The sequence below is a fragment of the Palaemon carinicauda genome, chromosome 9 (assembly GCF_036898095.1).
Source record: "Palaemon carinicauda isolate YSFRI2023 chromosome 9, ASM3689809v2, whole genome shotgun sequence".
Classification (NCBI taxonomy): domain Eukaryota; kingdom Metazoa; phylum Arthropoda; class Malacostraca; order Decapoda; family Palaemonidae; genus Palaemon; species Palaemon carinicauda.
In genome coordinates, this window is record NC_090733.1 from 114,600,310 (window position 1) to 114,618,544 (window position 18,235).

Genomic DNA, 18,235 nt, shown 5'->3' on the forward strand with positions numbered 1-18,235 from the left:
GAGAGAGAGAGAGAGAGAGAGGAGAGAGAGAGAGAGAGAGAGAGAGAGAGAGAGAGAGAGAGAGAGGATATTAATCAATTAGAAAAAAAAATAATATGACTAACACACACACAACGTACAGAAAGGACAGAATGAGACACCTTTTATATATACTGTATATATATATATATATATATATATATATATATATATATATATATATATATATATATATATATATATATATATATATATATATATATATATATATATATATATATAACATTACAAACAGTTATAATCACTAACGTTCAAAGCCATTAAGAACAATTACGATAATCAACAGCATAGTCATTGCATAGTCCCCCATATAAATCAATTCCTTTTCACCCTTCTTCAGCAGATATGACCATTGAATCATTCATTCTCCTTCAGGTTATTTCGCGACGGAGGCCGTACCTACGTCCAGTGGGTAGGAGAGGAATCGGCTCGCATAGCAGCCGAAGGACGCTTGGTGAAGGTCACTCTCATCTGCAGGGACGCCGCTAAACCAGATACCCCCGTGTTCACGCCCTGTCTCGCCTTTAGGGTAGCGGGAAGTCCAGGTACTTGGGACTATCCTTTTCTATAAATGAAGTCAGTTCATGATTTTTGCAATGAAGGTTTTTAGTTAGTTTGGTGAGCTTGTGATTTTATAGGCCTAGGGCTGAAATTTTAACTGTGGATTGAATTGTTGACAGATGTCAGTCAGCCTGTGATTTTACAGGTTTTAAATTATTATTATTATTATTATTATTATTATTATTATTATTATTATTATTATTGTTGTTGTTGTTTTTATTGCTGTTAATTTTATTATCATTATTAACATCAATCATCCAAATGTTTCCTTAACTCAAAACAAAATAACATTCAAACAATAAGCACTCATAGATCTCTACTGATTTTCTGTCGCTTCAATAACAATATCCTTTTTTTGTAACACTTCAAGCCACCTTTCCTATACTTTTTTTGTAACACTTAAAGCCACCTTTACTATCCCCATTTCACCGACAGGGGCAGGCGAGACGGCCATATCCTCCCCCGTGCGAGGCGTAGGAGCCTCGGGTCTAACGTCCAGCGAAGGGGTCATCATAGGCCTCGTCGTGACTTGTCTGGCCATCACGTACTTCGTGGCCATGACAATATACATCAAAGTGAGAAGAAGAAAGCGGAGAGCTCACAACAGGTCAGTGGAGATTTTTTTTTTTTTTTTTTTTTTTTTTAGCGGGACTTTATGTCCAGGAAGGACGGGAGACTGTGTAAGGGATGGAAGTGAGTGGCGCAGTGGTTTTGAGAGGGTTAGATTATTATTATTATTATTATTATTATTATTATTATTATTATTATTATTATTATTATTATTATTATTATTATTATTATTATTATTATTGGTAAACTAACCTGTTAATAGAACCAATAAAAAAGACTTAACATACGAAGACTATTTGTTACAATATAACACCATTTTATGATAAAAACAGTTACATATCAAAGATAAATAACCGAATAAAAATAGATAGATATACCAAAAAAACAAATAGTAATAAAAAACTAGGAACAATATAAAAAAACTTGTTATATAAGGCTCTTTAAATAGTTATAAATAGTAAATTGAAAAATATAAATATACAAAAAATTACTATCAATTAAAAACTATGTCAGAACACAAAAATTTAGGAAAAGCATACGCTTACTCGCTTAACACCCTGACCTATCTTTTCCTTCCTCAGGAGCAAATTAGCTGAAGAAGGCCTTCGGGGTCACTCCAAAGGGAGAGGCGGTGGAGGGGGAGGAGGAACAGGGCCTGGAGACAGACGCTCCGGGAGAGCCAGTGCCAAGCCGTCACTTGTGTCTTCTGAGGATGACTCTGATCACGAGGATATAGTTGACCTTTCCATGGCTTCAAGGGCAAGAAGGGCAAACAGGGTAACGAGAATTAATCATTTCCTACAACTATATTGGTCTGATTGTCGAGAATGGCTACTTATTCCCATATATTTTTTTTTTTTTAATGTTTAAATCATATACGTCTTTTAATTCGTAATTTTTATATGATATTTTTATTAACTATGTTGGTCTGATTGTCAAGAGGCGCTACTTATTCCAATTAATTTTTTAATGTTTAAATCATATACGTCTTTTGATTCATAATTTGTACATTTTTTTTTTCTGTCTCAAAAATTCGTTATTTCACAACGGTTACATTTTTTTCATTCCCAAAAACATTAATGTTTAAGTCGTATACGTCTTTTGATTCATAATTTTTACATAATTATTTTTTATTCTCTTTCTCAAAATTTCATTATTTTAGCAACTTATACGTTTCTTATAACAAATAAATGTTTAAATCGTATACAGCTTTTGATTCCTAACTTTTACACATTTTTATTATCTTTCCTAAAAATTCATTATTTTGGTAACTTTTACATTTTTCCCATAAAATTAAAGACATCTATTCCTTGTCTTAGCAATTCGTACAGCCTAAGTGAACCTGTAAGAAACAGAAATAAGAAAAATGTTATCATGAAAGTCAGTGAAGTAAGTCACACTTATGGACATACGTATTCTGCACCAAATTATCAATTTGCTGATAAACAAACATTATATTTCTTTACTTACCGAAAATCCCATATACAGTCACCAAATTTCAAAGTATTTTCCCAAGATCAGAAAAAAACACACCTGCTGTATACAGATTGTACAGCATGTTTCTTTCACTCCCTTTAACATAATTACGATGTCAATATTCCATCCCCTTAAAGCGAACTGTATGAAGAGCTTAATTCCTTTCTCCTTCTGCAGGAGCGCAACGGTGTAACCTTCACTACGGCTGTAGTACATGGAGAGGGCGTAGGGAGAGGGACGTGTCACGAACCTTCGGATGGCCTAGAGAGAGCTCCTAGGTCACATCTTGGCGTGGTAGAGACGCTAGGTGAGGAACTAGAATAGTTGATTTTCATATGTACCGGTCTAATTCTCTTATACATTAATCTATTTGTTTTTCACGTTTGTTATAATGAAGTTCATCATTTTCATATATATTTTTTAATCATTTCATACCTAAAAGCCTGCCATATTTCTATTAGGTTTATATATATATATATATATATATATATATATATATATATATATATATATATATATATATATATATATATATATATATATATATGTTTATATATGTACAGGACTTAAAAATTACTTCGAAATCATATTGTCTCAATATTTTCAGTTTTATCAAGATTGCCTTTACAGATATTTTACCTATGAATTGTTGCCGATTATTCATTATTCAGGTGTTTCTCCAGTGCCAATAGATTTATTTGTGAATATTTCTCTGAAACTTTTTGTATGTGCCTGAAGTATCAATGATGCTTTCCGAATCTGATTTTCCACAATTGACTTTGCTTATTGATTAATTTCACGTAATTGATGAAATGTTCTATTTTTTCATTATACTGTTACTGTAACGTGATAGGCTTATTTTAATTTTTCTTTATAAAATTCAAATTTCAGTCGAAATCATTTTTATTTTTGGAAATAACTAACATTCTATCAATGCATCATACTTTATCTCTTGCATTTCACTGAATATTTTATCTCTAACAGGTGAAAATGTCAGTTTTTCTTTGTAAAATTCAAATTCAGTTGAAGTCTTTTGTATGATTGAAAATAACCTACATTCCATCAATACAGCATTTCATCATTTTTCTCTCCCTCCTTCCTGAAGGTGAAAATGTCAGAGCAAGTGAGTCTCGTCCTGTCCATATTGGGACTTCTGCAGAAGGAAGTGGGACTCCAGTCGATATTCATGCAGCTCAGGCCAAGAAAAAGCTTTATTTCAACCCTGCATATTTCGAACCAGAAATGTTACAGGTGAGGAAGGGTGATTTTAAGTCTTCAATATTGTGCTGAAGCGGTTGTTCAGTGGAATGAGGTTTTGTCTCATAGTTAAAGACTTTGAGAAACATAAAAATTCATGCAATTAAAAAAAATCCATTTAAAATTTTGTAACTCTTATTTATTAAAAGGAGAGAATTTTCATATTATGCGCATATTTTAAACTGATCATATGAATTCTATATTGTATTGATGCTACATCTTATGTAATACGCTCATCATACAGATAACTTTAATACTTATTTAGATTTACTTAGAGGGAGATTTCTTTACATTTAGATGTATAATATTTCACCAAAAATCTAATACAAAATTTTGTATAATAATCAAACTATTCTCTTTCAACTAAAACTAAAAATATAAATAAGTCTATTTCTATTATTCCAGTCTCCTCCGCCAGCGGCGCTCGAGTTCTTAGAGAGGATTCGAGAAATGATCACAATTGCTAAGAGTAAGATGAAAATGAAGATGTATCAGCCAAGCCTGGTCGATATTCAAGAGGAAGACTATGAGCACCCTTCTAGGCCCCTGAGCAGGTCTACTGGGACATGCAGCCAGATGACGCTCGTCATTGATGAACTGGACCAAAACGAATCGGCAGAGGAGGAGACCAAGTACTCGAGCGACCACAGCATCCAGAGTGATTCTTTGGAACGCAAATCCCGCGAAAGTGATAGCAGAAGCTCGACGCTGAAGAAGCTGGCCCGAAGGGTCAACAGTCAAGGCCAGAGCATAGTCAGCGAAATCATAAGAACCTTAGATCTAAAACCAAGACTTCCACCAGTCGAAGGTGTGTATGGATTTCATAGCCCAAAAACACGTACTACTAAACCGCCCCCTCCAAAGCCCATCAATGCCCGGATTGAGTCACCCAATGAACCAGATGATGATTTCCCTGAACTTATTAAGCCATCTATGCTTAGGAGCGTATTGAGAGATGGCAAGAGACTCACAGATTTGAACAATACTTTTGAGAATTTCAGGCAAGAAATGATGGCTACTTTCAATAGAATGAAGAGGGTTGGAGAAGCTATCTCACCTAAGTCTAGTCTAAGCAGATCAAAGAACAAGAATAAATATGAAGCCTCTCCTGACAGCACCGTTGAAAAGAATAAATCTGGAACTGGTAACGGTGAAGGAAAAGTTCAGAAATGGTTACAAACACTGGAAAGTAAAAATTCATACACAAGAATGTCTGAAAAGCAAAATGTTGTATTTGATTCGCGTGTAGGCCTACCACAAAAGGATGGATTGCCTCCACCATTACCAGAGAAAAACAGCAAGCCTCCAACATTACCAAGGAAAAATAAACCCCATGCCCAGCGGAGCACTTCATTTCATGAGGTTAAAGACTCTGCTAACAATTCTGGAGATACAACCAAAGATAGCATTACCCAAAGTCAGCACTTGACGCAAAGGAATACTATAGCAAGATCACTGTCATGGCAAAATGAACATCGTCACTATGATTCGAATCCACGACGACCTCGTCAGCAAGTTCCAATTCTTCCAGAAGATAGTCTAAATACTTCATATGGTTCAGAAGATGATTCTTTGAACGATCTTTTAAGTGAAGCTGAATCAAAGGTACCGAAAATGACACCAAGCGATTCTGATAGTACTTACTCAGACACAAAACCTAGCAGAAGAGGTTCTCTCGAACGCAAAAGGAAAAATAAATCTGAAATCAAATCATTATCAAGACAGCTTCCAAGAGAAGAGGAGATGACAGTAAGAAATCAGATTTTCAATAAGAACACTGGTGCTAAGACAATGTCTCGTATAGCTAAAAGCGATGATAATCCATATGAAAAAGTTAGATCCAGGAGTGGAGCAAAAGATGATGAGGAGGATCATACCTATGAGGAGATTCGTTTTCCAGGAGAGGGTAAACAGAAACCAAAGAAAAGGGCACCAAAGGCTAAAGATAATATAAGTGAAATTCATATTGACAAAGACAGTAGAATTGAAGGTGAAGCATCATACAATATTTACAGTAATCCTGAATCTCACATTAGTGAAGTTACTATTCCAGAAACTTGCTCAAGTCCGGTTTATTCTGGTTGCACAGTGACCATACCAGTAGTTGATAACATGAATACTGAAAATGAAGTGCCATCATCAGGGTTCGATCAAGATACGTTGGAGAAAAGAGGCAAAAAGGTTCAACGTAATGGAAGTATAATTCAAGATTCTTTAGAGAGACCAAAAGTAAAAAAGAATGAAAAATCAGAAAACAAAGATAACAGTAGCCTTGAGAGAAAGAAAGCCCAAAGAAGAATGTCACTTCCGGGGGAGGCCAGTAAGAATAAGGATAAAAGTCTTTTAGATATATATGAGTCACGAAGTAGCAACAGGAGTATAAGAAATTACAAGCATGTTTCACCTGATCGTTCATATTCTCCTGTAAGGTTTTCCAACCCACCATCAAAAACCCATGGGTCCTTTTACCTAAATAACATTAGCAATGTTAGCGAAAATAACAATAATATTGTGAATAACAGTGATACCCAAAAGAAAATGCGAACCTTCAAGGATTACCAAGAAATGAAATTTCAGAGGAACTCCTCAGACTCTGATGTAAGTAGTAGCCCACTTCCAGTCACAGGTTCAAGCATTAACCTGAATTTCCGCAGCTCAAGTCCCAATAACAAAGAACAAAAGGAAATTAGACCTCCATTACCACCAAAAAATACAAGGATGTTAGACAATGACACCTCTCCTGTTCTTCCTCCCAAGGGCCAAAATATCCGTCCACCTCTTCCTCAGAAGTCAAACAAGAAATGTGAAACAGATTCTGACTCTGATCGTCCAAAGTTACCTGAAAAGTCAAGGAAAAAAATGGTCACAGAATCGCTATCTAGATCATCTAGTGGGGGCTCAATTCCTGAACTGACAGAAGAAGAAGCTCGATCTATTCTTCATGGTCTACTTGCCCATACTATACATGATGCAAACAGACTCTCCCCTCTTCACGAGGAAGACGATACTAGACATTTTTTAGGGCTAGGGAACACTGCCGCAGACTCTGAGTCCCAGTGCAGTGTTCCCAAACTCAGTTCTTACTCATCAGGATCACTTGAAAGCTCAGCGTCATCATCATCATCATCATCATCATCACCGCCATCTTCATCTAAAGGTAACCAGGAAGGGGACACGCTTGGAAAAGCTGTGGAGATAAGCCTTGAGCATCAGATTGTTAATGGTTATGGAAACTTCGAAGATCCAGGTTCACCTGGCAATGAAGCCATAGTTAATGGAGAATTTATACTTTCAACCATTGGTCGTTCCCCATCACTGCGTCGGCAGACTTCTCTGAGCAGAGAACAGAAGAGTGGATTTTTGGCAAAGTTGAGAGATATGACGGAGGACTGTGTAGAGAATGAGCATATGTCTAAGGGTATGGAGATTGCCTTAGCTCTTAAAGCCAAGACAGAGTTAGAAAAACACTTCAAGGAGAAAAGTGGCGCTGATAGCATTAAGCGTACCTGGAGAAGAATCATAGAAAATGCTGATGATTCCAAGGAGGACAAAGATAAAATCTCAATCATGCAACTTCAACAATATATGGCCAGTTTAGACCGTAAGGAAAAAGAGACTAAACTGAAACAGGAAGACTCGGGGTACCAGAGCACAGATTCAAGTGAATCTGGTAACAGTAAGGCTCTATCATCCACGTCCACTGTTTCAACAGCCAGTGTAGGATCACCCCGGCCTCTAGCGCCTAGCAGGAGTTTTAGCAGTACATCCCTAAATTACAGACACAGCAACCCAAACTTCAGACGTTCCACGTCTCTTCAGCAACTGGACTCAATTTTTAATAACCAATATTCCAAGTACGAGCCCACATTTCACCGTCCTGCCTTCCTCGCTTCTCTCGACCGCCGCCATTCAGATTCCAGCAGTACGGGCAGCTCGTCGATTTATGTGAATAATTCCTTTACAAATGACGATGAAGACATTGGCAAAATCCCATTAGGATCAGGGTGATTTCTTCTGCTTTTTCCAAGAAGTTGTCTCCATTCTAAAAGTTTGTTTATGTTAAGGTGATGCAACAACGTGACGTCACTGAACAAAATGGGAAAGGTATCTGCTTCTTGATTCTTGTTTTCTGTGTCTCATCATGTTGCACAATCATATTTAAGGGAACCTTATGTATGTATTATGTTTGTAATTCAAATGGCATTCGCCTATTACACTCTAAAGAAGTTTGTTGAGATGCTGATCCACTCTTTAGAGTTTATTGTAAAGGAAATCAGCCCTGTCAGAAAAATATTAACTTTTCATTTCTATTCGAAGACTAACATACAACATAATATTATACAACAGGTTAACGCCATTCGGTACAAATAAAAAATATGTCAAGTTCCTTGCTGCTATTGCTTTCGAAAATAGATTTAGCAAGGAGGCAAAATATCAATGCAATATGGATTAAATTAAACTAGTTTCAGATACATTCATATATATACAAAAATATATATATATATATATATATATATATATATATATATATATATATATATATATATATATATATATATATATATATATATATATGTATATATTTATATATGTATATATATAAATATATTTATATATATATATATATATATATATATATATATATATATATATATATATATATATATATATATATATATATATTCAAATTCAGTGATGTAGGAACTCACAACTGTATCAAGTTGCTGACTGTTCAGCAAAATTACTTTTGATTACATTGAGTCTATAATACTGATGGATTGATTTCTAGTTTGGCACAATTTCGACAAAGTTTTGAGACGATAAATGTTTCTTTATTTTAGATGTTCTATAAATTGGAAAGCAGGATCGTAGCGCAACATTTGGTTTCATACGGTTCTGAAATACGATGGCTTCTCCACGTAAAGACTGTGCAAAGTAACATTTGAAAGCATGAAGATGGAAATGAGATATATGAAATCTAGACCTCTTCGTGAAAGTAGTGTTAGATTTTGTCCAAAAAGTGCTGGTTTAAGAAGAAGATTAACAAGGAAAATACAAAATATTACACTGTGAACCCTTTACCATTAGCCATTAAGATGTGGAAAGTCTCGCCAAGGAAAAGGAACTATGTTTAGATTACCCAGAATGAACTTTTAAGAAAATAAATTATATCAATAAAGACGTTAATTTGAACATAAAACGTTGTTGTGCGTTGTCAAAAAAAAAGAATAAATCACAACTCAGCTGTAACAAGTTTTGATAGAAAATAATGGTTATTGATATCGATTTTTTCTGTGGCACAGTAACAATTTCATGAAATTGGTATAGACTAAAATAAATTTATGCTAAAAACTTCTTATATATCTGTTGAGTTTATTGCTCGGAAAACTAGATTACATCCTATTATATTTATTCAAAGACAATATTACAGTAAAGTATGTTTTTGATTTTGGGGGTTACATGGATACACCATCCACTGTAGCCCAGAAAATCAAAAGCATATTTTGCTATAAATAAGATTGGTTTTACTGTAGCCCAAAAAGTATATTTTGCTGTAAAAATGGACTTGCTCGTTTACAACCCTTCCAGAAGGCTAAAATCACTGCCGGATCTTTTCTTAGACAGCCTCTATAATGTCTTCAACGCTTCCAGAAGGCTAAAATAACTGCCAGATGTAGCCCAGAAAATCAAAAGTATACTTTGCTATAAAATTGGTCTTACTGTAGCCCAGAAAATTAAGAGCATATTTGCTGTAATATTGATCATTGAAAAAAATGTAATAGGAAAATTAGTATCGAAAGGTCTTAGTATATAATGCAATAGAAATGGGTTCACTTATTTTCCTTGTAAAGATTAATCTTAGGCCAATTTAAATAATCTTTTAACCGCCGAATTCGTGGTTTTTTTTTTTTCCGAAAGAGCATGATGACTTGTTATTCGTGTAAATACTTAAGATAATATACTAATATTTAACTAAAGTTGTACAGACAGTATTATTTATCATTTTAAGGTTTGAATAACATTGTATGTATGTGTATAATGACCGACTGTATATATTGTATTGTAGTGTATGGTAGCTAAATAAAATATCAAATAATTTAGAGCATTCTAATATTTGACTTATTTCCAATATTTCAAAGTTTTCCGTTTATTTGGAAAAACAATCGATGGATTTTATATATATATATATATATATATATATATATATATATATATATATATATATATATATATATATATATATATATATATATATATATATATATATCCTATAACCCATAGAAATGGAAGTAATTATTGTTCATATGGATATGTTGTATTCTCTAAGAAAGTTGGTCATTTGTTCCAAAATTCTACTTCTGTTTGACTTCAAGCCGCAACATCTCTCTTCTAAAAACAATATATTTTTCAGTGCCCATAACTGGGCATTTCTTCAATGTTTACAAATTTCATGTTTAGTTTACATAAATATATTCAAGTGATTTATGACCGGAAACACATTTACAAGCCAGAAATCATAATATTGTCCTCGTTGAGTGAAAGATTAATATTCCACTGTCTTGTAGTGGCAGAAAAAAAGAACAATGGAGACCAAGTGTGTAACTGTATTGGTAACTTCGAGTTGGTGTTTGGAATTGCACAGTCAGTTACGTACGATTGACTGTCATCTAGGTTTAACAGGAAGTCAAGATCTGGACCAAAATGGCAAATGTATTACAAAACTAATGGAGAAATGTGGGTAATGTTACAGCTTAAACTAGTGTAAGATATTAATGTTTTATAATTATATCTTATCAATATGGAAAATACAGAAAATGGTCTAGAATTTATCGGGAATTAAAGATTACCAAAATATTTGATGATGTTTATTAATAATTTTCTTTAATTCAGTTACTACTGAGCAGTGTTATACTATGAGGCTTCGAAAGAATTATGTCATTTTAACGATGTATGATGGGTAATAAATAGCAAATTGTATTTTGTTTAATTTTATATTGAATTGTGAAAACGGAGATAATGCTGAAATATAATTGCCTCTTGTACTTTAAGTTTATCCAATCAACTAAAATTTTGGAATTTAGTATAGGCCTACTTCACGACTTTTAACAGACCCATTGAGATAAGATTTTGAAAACGTGAAACTGTAAGGAATTGCATAGTACTGTAGATAAATCAAACTTAAACTGGCATAATCACAAGCAAAATGGGAGCCGTTTCAAAGGAAGACCTTTACTAATGTTACAAATGACGGAAACTTGTTTAGCAACACCGTTTTACTAGCAGTCAAGCACTCTCAGTAGTATGGGGTCCATTCGTTATGTTTGTGTGTGTTGTGAAGTGGTTGACGCTAAACCGGGAACAAAAATATTTAGATTGCCAATTCTGGTATTCGAAAACGTTCTTCATAAGAAGTGATGGTCATTGTTAAGGTATGTCGATCAAGGTTTTATGGATATCAAGAACGTAACAGTAATACAGTATTTACGACCCATATAGGTGACCATTAGCAGAACAGGTGTCTTTTTGGCGCAGGTTAAACCTCTCGTGTTTGGTGTTCCACAGATTACTCTTGGGTCTCCATTGTTTTGAATTTATATGTTATGTCTTATTACCTTGAAAAATCGATGGTACATTATGTAGATGAGGCAATTGTGGTTGACATACTACCGTAAACGAGGTAGTTACCGGTAACAGAGAATTAGTTCACATTTGCCTTTTTAAGAGTATTGGGTTATGAGCAGGGACATTACAGTACTTTGAAGTCTACTTAGCCTAAATACTCTCCAAGGACTCAAATTTTATTGTAGAATACACTAAGCAAACATTTGAAGAATTATACATCGTGGTCTATTTCAAATGTCAAATCTACACTCAGAAAATGTAATGAAGCATTACATTACTTCATGAAAGACATTATATCATCAGTTCCCTGATGTCAAAGGGGAGGTTATTGTACAATCTTGGGACTATATATTAGAGATTTCTAGAACCCGAAGTCGAAGTGTGCTTTGACCCCAGTAACTGAAACAACCCATAACTTGTCTCGTGTTGACGCGATTTGTTGGCAGTATGATGTAGAGCAAATCTTAAATACTAAAGACGTTCTGTTCACATAGCCTGATGAGATACCGCACTTATTGTAAACATTATTTTAGCTTTAATTAGGTAAAACAGCATAGGGGAATCGTGCAACGCCCCCGTATTAATTTTGGTGCTATTTTCATAATGTTTTGCTGCATTTAATTTTGGAGAGCGTGGGTGCAGAAAATAAACAATACCAATGGTAGTCATTGGACAGAATAGAATCAATAACCATAGCGTCCAGTCAGATGGACAATGAATTCAACAAAGGGCGAAATAAAAATATATGCTAGAATAGTATTGTTCTCGATTTGAAGCTTTGTATAACCCTTTGAATAAATGTACCGAGGTTGAAGTCGGCTATTTTGAATGTAGCCTATAACATAAATGTTTGACAATTTTTCGATTTTTTAATTACATTTTAACCAAGTGCCTACGTTTCTTTTTGGCAGTTTGATGTAATTGTCTGTAGGTTTAGATATAGTTACATTTTGTATTGAACTTTGATGTTACCGGAAGCTTAACTAATTCTCAGATAAATAATTATTTTAAGGCTAAATTGAAGCAGGTGTAGCCTATTACTATTTTCCCAAAGGCCTTTGATATTCTTGCATAAGTTGGTTCATAAATCCACTAGTTTATTCATAACTATCGTGTATTCCATTTGATTTGATAAGCTTGCAATCATTTCCATCACCCATTTATATGACAAAATCGTCCTACCTCGATACCTACACACCCAGGGGCGCAGCCCCATCAATTTAGCTGAGCAACATTCCTCCCTGAAGGATATCTATTTGCTGGGCTCCCTTCCAGTCAGGTAATCTATTTGCTGGGCTCCCTTCCAGTCAGGTAATCTATTTGCTGGGCTCCCTTCCAGTCAGGTAATCTATTTGCTGGGCTCCCTTCCAGTCATGTAATCTATTTGCTGGGCTCCCTTCCAGTCATGTATTCTATTTGCTGGGCTCCCTTCCAGTCATGTAATCTATTTGCTGGGCTCCCTTCCAGTCATGTATTCTATTTGCTGGGCTCCCTTCCAGTCATGTAATTGGGCTGCAAGATTCACAATGGTAAAATCTTGCGACTTGAGTTTTGGAAGGAAACCTGCCTCAGTGAACCAATTTAAAAATCAGGAGCATGTGACTGAATAGCGAGTTCTTGGTGTAATGTAATTGTTCTTTAATTCCCAAAAAAACTTAACTCTCCCAGTTTCAACCGATATTGTTATTTTACTATGGTTCCATTATTTCACGGGGTGAAGGTCTGTCAAGGCGTTAGTCTTGTTATTTTTTTAGTTCTTGTTGTTCATTACTGCTTATATAGTTTATTTATTTCCTTATTTCCTTTCCTCATTAGGCTATTTTTACCCCGTTGGAGCCCTTGGGCTTAAATCATCCTGTTTTTTTTTCAACTAGAGTTGTAGCTTATCGAATAATAATAATAATAATAATAATAATAATAATAATAATAATAATAATAATAATAATAATAATAATAATAATGATGATGATGATGATGATGATCTCTCCATTATTCGAGAACCGATCGCCATGAAATTTTTGGAAGTACATTTTATGGGTCAGTATCTACCGATCCTCAGAACGTTTTTTATATCTCGCTAATTATTAATTAATTAAAGAGTGAAAAGCAATGAAATTTCGACAACTGTTAATAAGCGTCGGGGTGAAATTCGGTATGTAGCCTCTAGAAGAGAGTACTCCCTAATCACTGAACAGGAAGTTGTCAGACAATTGATTATTAATTTATTAAGTAATTAATCGTTCTCGATGTACTAATTTCTACTCCTCCCTTAATACTCTCCCGATCTATCTGAAACTCAGTATATGAATACTAGAGGATACCCGCATCGGCGCTCAGAGCCAGATTTTTTATTTTATACTTTGTTGATTAGTAATTAATTAAAAGACAAACGACTCGAAATTCACAGAAAATGGTAGTGTATGGTATCAAGTAAAATAGGAGGGCTAGGAGATTGCAGTGGTGTACTTAATTGAATTATTCCGATCTTTATTGGTTAGTAATTGACGATTAATTAAAGATAACGGTTGGTTTTCAAAGTTGACAGACATCAGTCGTGTTTGGTGTCAAATGGAAGGGAAGAGACAGAATAACACAATGGTGCACAAAAACACTTGCTTTCAATGCGACCAAATAATTCACTGCTGGTTTTAAGAATCACTAAAGTTAGAGAATTAGGCAGAACGATTCTCTCCCGTCATTAGTTAGTAATTAACGATTAATGAACATAACAATTGAATTTCAAAGTTGATGGAAAGCCGTCATGTTTGGTATCTGATAGATGGGGGAGGGAAAGGAGGGGCAGGAATATAATTAACCACAAAATTTACAGAATATTCACTGCCGTTGCTAGAGTGATCAAGGAATTCATTCACGGAAATAAAAGTTTTTATGGTTTATAAAGGAGATGTTTATTTTAGTGTTGTTACTATTCTTAAAATATTTCATTTTTCTTTGTTTCCTTTCGTCATTGGGCTGTTTTCCCAGTGGGAGCTTCTGGACTTATAGCATCCAGCTTTTCCAACTAGGGTTGTAGATTAGCAAGTAATAATAATAATAATAATAATAATAATAATAATAATAATAATAATCAATGCACTCAGATACCCGTTGAGCTGAGACGATTCCAATCATGTTCGATGCAGCAGTGGCCTTGTTGTTGGGGTATTAAAGCCAACACTTGTTGTTGGCACGGGCCTTTCCCTTGGTTGGCCCGTAGCAGCAGTGGCCACTTTTATTCGTGAATCATAAAACCGTACTGATGACTTCGATATAAAAGATTCTAGCAAACAATTAGGGACCTTCCAGACGACAGAACAAATGTTCGTCGAACAAAACTATTTCCAGATAACCACAAAAATATGGAATGTCCGTCAGCATTTGCTCTGCAAACAAGTTTAAATGTTTAAAGGCCGCTCATAAGTGACATTGCCCTAGCAAACAGGACAATGTCCTAGAGACTGACCATATACACATACGATCAGCACCCAAACCGCTCTTCACCCCAGCTAGGCCCAGGGAGGGCTAGGCAATGGCTGTTGATGACTCAGCAGGTAGACCTATAAGCTCCCCCAAACAAGTTATATGGACAGTTGGATATGGTATCACCTTTTGTTGCCATATCAGGTTTCATATTCTCTCATATTGAAGCACACTTGGAGCCAATTTGATATGGTAACACTTATGATCGGCGAACTATGCTCTGTCGTCTGGTAGATCCCTTAGAACTACTTTTGAACTTGTTTAGCCTTATATACGTAAGGCTAATGATCTGTTTGTTCAACCCTTTGTCACTTTAATTTCTTACTGCAACTGGTGAGTTCTCAGTCCTCATACACCTCTTATCTGAATAGCATCCCAGGCCCAAGCGCTGGTCTAAAACGTCTTGTTTGATTTAGTTGTTCCTGCGCCTAAGCAAATCATCTACCTTTCATAAGCATGATTTGTAAATACTATATATATATTACTAGGAGTAAACTTATTGGGTGGTAATTTTTCACATTTTTGTGTGTCCCACTTTGAAAATTAGTATGGTAAATAAATTAGTATAATAATAAAGTTTGTCCAAGCTGTATGTATAGAACATTCTTGTAGATATTATTTGTAAAGTTAAATTTTCATCACTTCTGTGAAATCTCCTTAATATATATATATATATATATATATATATATATATATATATATATATATATATATATATATATATATATACACACCCAGTATATACAGTATATAAATATATATATATATATATATATATATATATATATATATATATATATATATATATATATATATATATATATATATAATATGTGTATAAATGTGGGCGTGTCTAATATTCTAGGAGTGTATCTTCTAATACATCATTTAAGACATTATTTTCAAGTTAATAATGCAGTCAATTTCCCCAGTAAATATCAGTGTCATTCGTTTTTTATGCTTATTTATGATCTATTGGTGTTCATATTCCTGTTGATAAATTAGGCACTTTTGTTTACTTAGCTGAATTTATTTTTTATGTGACCTATTCAAGGAAATTATAAATAATTGTTGGAACACTTTATCAAGTGACAATTAAAATGTTCGAGGAGTAAGATAAATTCACAGAAAATTATGATATGGCAGTTTTGTCGGTTATCTTTTCTGTTTAGTATGTGGTGGCGAGGTGGTAACGTCCCTGCCTGATGAACGCCAGACTGGGGTTCGAGTCCCTCTCAAACTCGTTGGTTTCTTTGGTTGCTGCAACCTCGCCATCCTTGTGAGTTAGGGATTGGGGGAGCCTATAGGTCTATCTGCTGAATCATCAGCAGCCATTGCTTGGTCCTCCCTGTTCCTAGCTTGGGTGGAGAGGGGGCTTGGGCGCAGATCATATTATATGGTCAGTCTCTAGGGCATTGTCCTGCTTGATAGGGCAATGTCACTAGCCTTTGCCTCTGCCATTCATGAGCGACCTTTAAACCCTTTAAACCTTTAAACTCCTATCTATTAAAAGTGGAAATTTAAATGGGATTATGATGTAATTGGGTTGCAACGATTTTTATTCAATATCATTGAAATGTGATATACCACGTAGATTTGTTAATGTGATATGATTAACAAATCTACGTAGCATGAAAACTCCATAATTTTATAATTGTTCAATGAGTTTAATGCCGGTTCTTATTGTAATATATGTTTTAAACAAAGCTGGGGTTTCAATTTGCGAGGCAACCATTATGATGGTCTTTATTTGTTTATATAGAAAAAAAGAAATCTTACAGTAGATAGAATAACAACGGAAAAAAATGAATATCTTTAAAGAAATAAAAATAAAATCTTCGGAGAAATGTCTAATATGAAGAAATTAAAAAAAGTTTCATGAGAAAAAGCTTGTATTCTACGAAAACCTTCAAACTTTGATAAAACTAAATTTAAATGATCAAGATCATCCGTTTAATAATTGGTACAAGAAGAATGTAGTAGAGATGTGGGAAATTGTAATCTCTCTCTCTCTCTCTCTCTCTCTCTCTCTCTCTCTCTCTCTCGTGGTAAAATTTCATTGTATGTGAGCTCAAAATAAAGAGATTGTTTACGGCTGCCCAGCGGCAAGAGCCCGTGTCTTACATACGGTAAGGCAATCAACACACACACACACACACACACACACACACACACACAGATTGTGTTTCGGAAAAGGGGGAGAGACTAACTACAATCCGACCAGCCAAGAATTGCTGTAGGTTGATAGTGGATTGAAAGGATGTGGGAACTTCAATAATTACAGATATAACTCGGAAACAGTCAGCTGATGTTTTCCGGAAATGTATGGTCATGCACTAAAAGTAATTGTAGAAATTGCTTCTAAAATGCTTTATTGTCGCGAGCGAAGTGAGTGACATTATATGAAATGCCATTTTTTTTTTAAGATATCTCACCCAACCCGTAGCCCAGTCATTCTCTAACCATAGATTTAGGAGCTGAGGTGGTGGGCGTGGGGCGCAGCTGATATTTTCGGCGGTGAAGTCAATAACTTATATACCAATAAATATATTCAAATTGAATTTTGAAGGATTATTTAGATGTATATAGGCTTTGTTCCTGCCAATTTTCATATTCATATCTGCTATAGGCATGCCCTAGCTATCACTTTTGTTCGTAAGTGACGACTTTTAGCTAAAAAATCAGTGAGGAGGAGCAAACTATTCTTAGAGTTTTACAGACATCCAAATCATTTTCAAAGGTTTTGATGGGTGCTATGTGAACTACATTCATATCGTATTAATACTTGCCATAGAAAAGTCAAAGTAGCCATTTTTCGATATACGTTAGAGGCCGTTTTCGGCGGCGCCATAAATTACTCGTAAAATACTCCACATATCTATATCAAATTTTCAGGGATTTGTGGAATGGATATTTACTTTGTCCATACCAAATTTCATGCTGATATGTGTCATAGAAAAGCCTCGGCAAACGTTTATTTCGGTATGGGTTGAATAGTTATTTTGGCGGTGGAGTAAATTGTTCCTAGAATTCACATATCCAGATGAAAATTTCAGGGATTGATGGAAAACAGTTTCTCTGTTCCTGCCAAATTCCATGGTAATATCTACAATTGAAAAGACACAGTTATCATGTAGCCTTCATAGATATGCTGTTAAATGTAGCAACACTATAGTGAGCTACATCAACGAGGGATGATGCCGATTTCATAAACAATATCCGTGCCGAG

General features: G+C 34.7%; 2 protein-coding genes across 2 annotated transcripts in view; one reads left to right on the forward strand and one right to left on the reverse strand.

The window, feature by feature from the left end:
• Window positions 1-8,371, forward strand: part of LOC137647059 (uncharacterized) — an 11,610-nt gene extending 3,239 nt beyond the window's left edge. The window contains exons 3-8 of the mRNA XM_068380222.1: window positions 415-584; window positions 1,036-1,207; window positions 1,752-1,947; window positions 2,824-2,953; window positions 3,752-3,897; window positions 4,309-8,371. Coding sequence (XP_068236323.1) covers window positions 415-584; window positions 1,036-1,207; window positions 1,752-1,947; window positions 2,824-2,953; window positions 3,752-3,897; window positions 4,309-7,911 — 4,417 coding nt within the window. The 3' untranslated portion in view covers window positions 7,912-8,371. The remainder of the gene's footprint in view (window positions 1-414; window positions 585-1,035; window positions 1,208-1,751; window positions 1,948-2,823; window positions 2,954-3,751; window positions 3,898-4,308) is intronic.
• Bub3 (mitotic checkpoint protein Bub3) overlaps window positions 1-18,235 on the reverse strand; it is a 164,267-nt gene that overhangs the window by 39,639 nt on the left and 106,393 nt on the right. The window lies entirely within an intron of this gene.